General features: G+C 37.5%; 1 protein-coding gene across 6 annotated transcripts in view; it reads left to right on the plus strand.

The window, feature by feature from the left end:
• Positions 1-6,071, plus strand: part of LOC133236451 (butyrophilin subfamily 1 member A1-like) — a 51,960-nt gene extending 45,889 nt beyond the window's left edge. For all 6 annotated transcript variants that reach the window (XM_061398479.1, XM_061398480.1, XM_061398478.1 and 3 more), the window contains 4 exons: positions 116-142; positions 840-866; positions 3,806-3,832; positions 4,028-6,071. In XM_061398479.1, the coding sequence (XP_061254463.1) occupies positions 116-142; positions 840-866; positions 3,806-3,832; positions 4,028-4,575 (629 nt within the window). In that variant the 3' untranslated portion in view covers positions 4,576-6,071. The remainder of the gene's footprint in view (positions 1-115; positions 143-839; positions 867-3,805; positions 3,833-4,027) is intronic.
• Positions 6,072-7,715: the final 1,644 nt, after the last annotated feature.

Raw genomic sequence — 7,715 nt, forward strand, 5'->3', positions numbered from 1 at the left:
CTTGACTAATAATAGTAATAATTAAGATAAACCCCTCAGTAAAAAGCATATCATTTTTTCTTTGTCTTCTTCATCTCTTTGAGAGTCCCTGTCTTACATGTACATCTCCTTTCAGATGAGAGGAAAGCTCAATTTCAGAATGGTAAGTAACTCAGAAGTTCGTTCACTGGATAGAATTCCACAGATAATCAAATACCTAACTCTTCTCTAAACCTCCTTCCCCAAAGAGTCAGGCATAATATACCCTTGTATGTGCTCACCATAGAAGCATGAATGGAAGAGAGTCTGTAAAAATGAATTAACTCATTTTCTTTTTTAATTGATGATATCTTTTCCTTGAGATGAAAAAAAAAAGTAATTTTGATGGATATTTCTAAAGCTTTCCTTCCTTTCTCTCCATCCCCTTACTACTCCTTTCTTTACTGTTTCCGTCTTCGTCTTACTCTTTTAGTTCTTTATCCTTTCACGTCTGTTCTTCATGTTTCTCCCTTCCTTCCTCCTCCCCTCATTCCTTCCAGTTTGTCTATTATTCTTTGTTTCCATCTTCATTTCCTAAACTACCTACCTTTCTTTCCATCACTTCTTTATTTTCTATCTTTTTTTCTTTTTTTCCTTCTCTTGCTTCTAGCTTGATTTTCCTTCTAACTTTATATATTTTTCCCACTCACAGGCCAAACCATTCTAAAGTTAAAGGCATGGTCACAGTATTGTGCGGAAGGGAAGGGATGGAGAGGTAAATAAGTCACTGAATACTTAGAGAATGCCAGTGACGAGAGAGGAAAAGCTATGAGAAGGACCAGGAAAGGGGAATAATAGTATCTCATTTTGCTCACTTTCAGGCTGGCAGAAGACATCATTGTACCCTGGTAAGTGCATGGCCCTGAAGAAGATGATTCTAAGATACAGAATTAAGCTCCTAAAGTCTATGCAGTATTGTACTGCTAACAGAAAAAAGTACAGAACACAACTTCTTTTCCTTAGCAAACATAGCAAGAACAATAATTTTTAAAGCATTTTTTCTTTTCATCTTTTTCTCACATGCATCTTACAAGTTGATTAAAGCAGAAATTAAAAATGACAGTAAATATAATTTTCTCTTTTGCGGTTTTTATTATTCTTACTATATTACATCTTCAGTTATCCTTGTATAACAAGATTATTCAATTTTTTATCTATTTTTTTCTACTGAAAATTTTATATTTTTAGCTATTATAATTAGGTCTATAACACGTTTTGAGTTAGTTGTTTTGAGTGGGTAGAGAGAAAGATCTAAATGTATTTTTTTTTTTTTTTTTGTACGTGGATATCCAACTGTGTTAACACCAACTCTTGAAAATAGTATACTTTTCCTCATTGAGTTGCATTGGTAACTTTTGAAAAGACATCACTTGATCATAAATTGACTTCTAGATTCAAAATTCTGTTCTGTTGCCCTAATTTAGTTTATTCTTCTCCTTTTAGTCCATTTGGGGAAAAGCTAGGTTACTGGTTTAAAATAATACTGTTTCTGCTTCAAACATTTAAAGCTCTAAGTTTCCCTCTAGGCAATACTTTTAGCTGCATTCAATAGTTTGGTAGGTAGTGATTTCATTTTTATTCAATTCCAAATATTTTCAAAATTTTCTTTTTGATTCACAGATTATTTATAAATATATTGATTAATACCCAGATGTTCTGTGTATCTAAAATTTGCTTCTTTTTTATTACTAACTTAATTTTATTTTAAAAAGAGATCATCCTTTTATTGTCATTCTTCAATTAAACAGTTTTAAATATTTTTTCATGAATGACTCATATATGTCTCAATATAAAGTGATCATTTTTCACAATTTCTCGAGTCTCAGTTGTTGCCTTGGGGAAGAACATTTGCTTAGTTATTTACTCAGCCCTTCCAGAAATATTCTTCATGTTGATAGGTTTCTCATACATTTTCTTTCAGTTAGTTTCATGTGTCAATCATTGTTGGAAAAATACAACTATAGACTTATTTGCCAATCTCATTTTTTTTCTAAGGTCCCCCGTTATGTTTGCTCACTTGAAGGTCCCTGGTAAAGCTGTAAAAAGTCCATCATCTTGATTTCTGCTCACTCTTAATTTTCCTAAAAGACTCTACTTCATAAATAAATTGCACTATTCCCTTGTGCTGAGTGCACTTTTAATTTCATCTCTTATTTTAGGTGGCCTACAAAAGTGATGGCCATACTTGTTCTGTAAAGGCCAAGACTGTAAATATTGTAAGGTTGATGGGTTACATGGTCTCTGTCACAATTACTCAACTGTGCCCTTTTAGCACAAAAGCAGCCACAGACAATACATAATTAGTATGGCTGTGTTGAGAAGGAAATGGCAACCCAGTCCAGTATTCTTGCCTGGAGAATCCCATGGATAAAGGAGCCTGGTGGGCTGTAGTCCATGGGATCGCAAACACTCGGACACAACTCAGCAACTGAACACACACATGCACACACACAGCTGTGTTACAATAAAACTGTATTTAAACGAACATGGGATGGGCCGGATTTGGCTCCCAGGCCATACATAGTTTGTTCACTCTTGGCTAGATAGTCACCTTTTAACTTTGAAAATTTACCCATTTTGGAAGCTTTACATTTATTTTGATTTATGAGTGAAAAAAGGTGAATAATTATTATTAAATGAATAGTTTTTTTTTAATAGGATGTTAGTAACAGACCCAGTGAATACCCTCTTCAAATTAGCTCCTTTAGTCCTGTGTAGTGCATAAGGTATGTTTCCTAAATACTCATAGGAAACTGTCTTAGCAACTGTTTTGTCTCCTCTTATCATGGATATCCTGGGCTTCCCAGGTGGTGCTAGTGTTAAAGGACCCACTTGTCAATGCAGGAGACATAAGAAACACAGGTTCAATCCCTGGGTTGGGAAGATCTCCTGGAGGAGGGCATGGAAACCCACTCCAGTGCTCTTGCTTAGTGAATCCCATGAACAGAGGAGTCTGGTGGGCTACAGTCCATAGAGTTGCAGAGAGCTGGACATGACTGAAGCAACTTAACACACACACGTATCATGGATGTCTCTACATGCAGTCGGTTTCACCTTTTTTTGTCACTCCTATTACCTAAGCATTAAACCAAGACCACATATTTTTAAAGTGTTGGTTACAGTATTTTGCTTTCACTTCACAATAGCAATTTCTGCAACAAGCAGTGTAATTAGCTTTGATTTTTTTTTTTTAAAGCAATTCCTATTATCTCCACAGTTTAACCACACTCATATAAATTATATCATCTTGGTCAGTGGCTCTCCACAGCAACTCACTTAAAACAGTAACTCTGAGGACTAGGTGGTTTTTTTTTTTTTTTTTCCAGTTTTCTCCATTTTTAGGGCCTTACAGTTCTTGGTTGGGTGGGAAAGTGTACAGTAAGAATGAAAATGAAAAAAAAAAAATCACATGAACTATTTTATTGTCAAACCTAGAAATGATATGGTCTTGTGCTGAGCACATTTTATTGCCTACAATTCAGTCATGTAGTCTCAACTAAATTCAGTGAAGGTGGTGAAAGGCAAGCATATAATTTAGCTATTTGTTTAAGAAGAGGGTGACTGTTTGTTGGGAATGCCTATAGTCTGCACTATATAAAGAATAATTTAGAGGAATTCATTCTTATAAGAATATTTAATAAGAAAAACAGTGAAAGCTTTAGTTCAAGGATAAGTTATAGAATACTTTTGGATCCTTAGCAAAAGAAGCATTAGAAAGAAGAAATTACCTCTTGTACAAGGAAATTCAGGTGCTAGGTATGATAATGACTATTTATTTTCTTTTTAGACTGGAGGAAAGAATTTTTCCAGGCTGGTAAGTGAAATTATTCCCTGATGGCAGAAGAGAGACTACTTCTTACTCTCTCAGGATCAGTCTGAGGATTTATTGAAAGAGGGCAGATGAAAGAGTCCAAGTGGAAATATATGAGTGCCCCACAAGCTCAAAAATATCTCAGGGTAATAATAGCACCCTCTTTTTCAGATATTAAAATGGTTATTGTCTTTTCAGTGGATATTACTCTGGATCCAGCCACCGCCCATCCTTCCCTCTTCTTGTCGGAAGGGAACAGACGTGTAACCTGGGGAGAGAAGTCTCAAGACCTGCCTGAGGACCCACAGAGATTTTATTCTCTTCCCTGTGTGCTGGGTCATCAGGTCATCACCACAGGGACGTGGTACTGGGAAGTAGAGGTCGGGACCCACGGCGCATGGGACCTGGGGATTTGTAGGCCTCATGTAATGAGAAAGGGCAGAGTTTGTATCAAACCTGAGGATGGTTTCTGGGCCCTCAGGTTCTATAAGCAGGAGTACTGGGCACTCACCTCTCCAGAAACAAAACTCACTGTAAAGGTGCACCCGGCCAGAGTGTGTATCTTCCTAGAATATGAGGAGGGAAGCATTTCATTTTATAATATGGTAGATAAATCTCACATTCACACCTTGTCTCAAGGCGCCTTTGGTGGGCCCTTAAAGCCTTTTTTCAGGCTTTGGCCAAGTGAGTCAGAGCCTTTGACCATCTGTCCAGGGCCTGAAGCAGCCCAGAATCCCCTGTACTAGGAGCATCATATAAGCTGCAGGTCAGTGTGGTTTGAAGCATTTGATCATGATGTGAATTCTCCTAGACCAGAAGCAAATTATTTTTTCTTATCTATTTGAATGGTTTTCCTTATTGTCGGGAGTCGTGTTAGGCATTACTGACAAAATGGAGGCATGGCCCCAGCCCCCTTTCCTCATTCCGCAGGCACAGACCCGGGATGCAGGAGTTAGCTCTGTATTCTGACTTGTTTCTTCCTTTCTTCGGTTCAGTTGGCTGGAAAGAATGTTAAGGTGCTTATTGTTCTTGAGAGAAGCATAAGAAAGCACAAAGCCTTCTGCAGTTGTGCTCAGAAAATAATCTATAAAATAACCATTGACATTTGTTCAAGGATTTTTGCAAAGAATGTCCCAGGATGAGCACGTAGGCCACAGCTTGAAGCCATGGGAAAGACTGTTATCTGAGACCTGTTTGTGAGGGAAATGTTTCTGGCAAAAGAAGTTTGCTGAGCTTAGGGTTTAGGAATAATTAAGAATAGCTAGAAGCCTTTTTCGGAGAAGGCAATGGCACCCCACTCTGGTACTCTTGCTTGGAAAATCCCATGGACGGAGGAGCCTGTTAGGCTGCAATCCATGGGGTCGCTAAGAGTTGGACATGACTGAGCGACTTCACTTTCACTTTTCACTTTCATGCATTGGAGAAGGAAATGGCAGCCCACTCCAGTGTTCTTGCCTGGAGAATCCCAGGGACGGGGGAGCCTGGTGGGCTGCTGTCTATGTGGTCACACAGAATCGGACACAATTGAAGTGACTTAGCATAGCATAGCATAGAAGCCTTTTTAGGAGATAGTGAGCTTAAGATACTAGGGGCAAGCAGGATTTAGAAAGATAAAAAATAAACTGAGAAATGTGGTATGCATGAGTTACAATGTAATCACAAGTAAACATGATTCTGAGAGAATCACTGAAGCAGGAACTTTGTTTGAAGGACAACAAGGAGATAATAAATCTGGGTGAGGGGGAGCTGAAAATGTAAAACCTCTGACCTAATGTTTTTGAAAAAGTATAAAAGAAGATCTGATGCTTGAAATAAACATGTAGTCCCATACCTCGAGTCAGAGGCTCCATCATTTTCCACTGACACTGCTCATCCGTTCAGGCTGATCCCCTGGCTGCTGGAGCTGGACTCTGGCACCTTATCCTTTTTTTTTTTTTTTTCCTTCAGAAACAGCTTCCCCACAGCATGGTGCAAAGTAGAAAACTGTGTGTTGCTTGTGGTATGTGTAATGAAAAATAGATCATAAAATATAATCATATCATCATTCTAAATGTATACAAAGCACTAGAGTATGTGATTGTCCATATAGTGTTGCAATGTCTTTAAGATTACAAATTTAAAATGTCAAAGGTGAAAATGAGGGGAGAATAACTTTTTGTATTGTATTCTTTGGCACCTTTGGGTTTTGTACTGCATGTATAAAGTGAAATGCTGAAAAATAAAACCTTCAAATAAAAAATAATTGAGTTGTTCTCAGTTGTCTAACGTGGTGGCATTCAGAGGGAACCAGATGTTTTCAAGCTTATTCTTAAGCTTCCTCTGTGTGAGCATCTATATTCCATCCTTACACTTTTTACCCTCCCATTCACCCTGAGGTATTGGTTCGTTCCTGCCTTTTCTTGTTACTCTGTATAACTTGGGAAGACAGTTTCTTAATGTACATGGAGTATGAATTATATTTTAGAACAATCTTGTGGGTTTTAGCACTTATACAGACTCATGTAGCCACTACTAGATTCAGGATAAAAGATAGTTCCATTACACCGAAAAACTATTTTGTGATAGATTTGTGTAGTCAAACATTTCATTAGTACCTAACCTGGAAACAATTGATCAGATTAGTGATTCTGTGTGTTTTGTATTTTACCAGAAGTTCATATAAATAGAACCATTATATTTTGTGTTTTGAGGTTGGCTCCTTTCCCTTGGAATAAAGCTTTTGATATTTAACCATGGTATTAGAGGTATTAATACTTGATTCCTATTTGCTGAGTAGTATTCCAGTGAATTAATGTACAGTAATTTGACCATTTAATCTCTAAAGAATGTTGTTTCCAATTGGGATGACTATAAATTAATGTGGAGTCCTGCCCCAAGGCCACAGAAGCTGAGCACAGCACCAAGGTCATCTCAGAAGCTGACTGAGCCCCATTATAATAATTGTCAAAAGCCCCCATGAACACCACCAGTAGGCTTCCTGACCACATATTAGGCAAAAATATACCCACCCTATATCACCCTAATGCCAACTTAGCAGCAGAAATTTTCTTTGTCTTGAAGCTATAAAAATTGGCTGCTGCTGCTGCTAAGTTGCTTCAATCGTGCCCGACTCTTAGTGACCCCATGGACTAAGCCCACCAGGCTCCTCCATCCATGGGATTTTCCAGGCAAGAGTACTGGAGTGGGGTGCCATTGCCTTCTCCGAAAAACTGGCTACTAACCCACAGAAAAGTGTCGAATTTGCACTGAGAGTGCACCTGAGACACTAGCAGTGACCGCATTATCTCTGCTGTTTGTTCTTAATAAACTCCCTCCTTTTTACAATACTCTATGTCTGGAAATTCTTTGCAAACCCATGGTTCAGACTGCCACAATTAAGATGCTGTAAACATTTATATAAACATTTGTGTGTGAATATTAGTTTTCACTTTTCTATGGTAAACATCTAAAAATGAAATGACTGGGTCATGTGATTAGAGCAGTTACAACTTTATAAGAAACTGCCAAACTCTTTCTAGAGTGGCCGTACCATTCTGCACTCCTACTAGAAATGATTGGGAGTTCCAACTGCCTCATATCCTTACCAGCACCTGGTATTGTTAGTTTTAATTTCTTGTTTCACTATTTATTATTGATATTTAATTCTAACCATTAAAATAAGTATGGGATGTTATTTCATTGTGTTATCATTTGAATCCATCTAATAATAATAATCCTGTGCTTATTTACTCTTTGTGTGCCTTCTGGGCATCTTTAATCCATTTTACAAACATTATAATAGACTTTATTTTAAAAGCAACTTTAGGTTTACAGAAGAGTTTTGCAGAAAATACAGAAAATTTACCTATATCCCTTATTCCATGAACACTGTTACACCTAGTAACAG

The sequence above is a fragment of the Bos javanicus genome, chromosome 23 (genome assembly GCF_032452875.1).
Source record: "Bos javanicus breed banteng chromosome 23, ARS-OSU_banteng_1.0, whole genome shotgun sequence".
In the NCBI taxonomy this organism is placed as follows: Eukaryota; Metazoa; Chordata; class Mammalia; order Artiodactyla; family Bovidae; genus Bos; species Bos javanicus.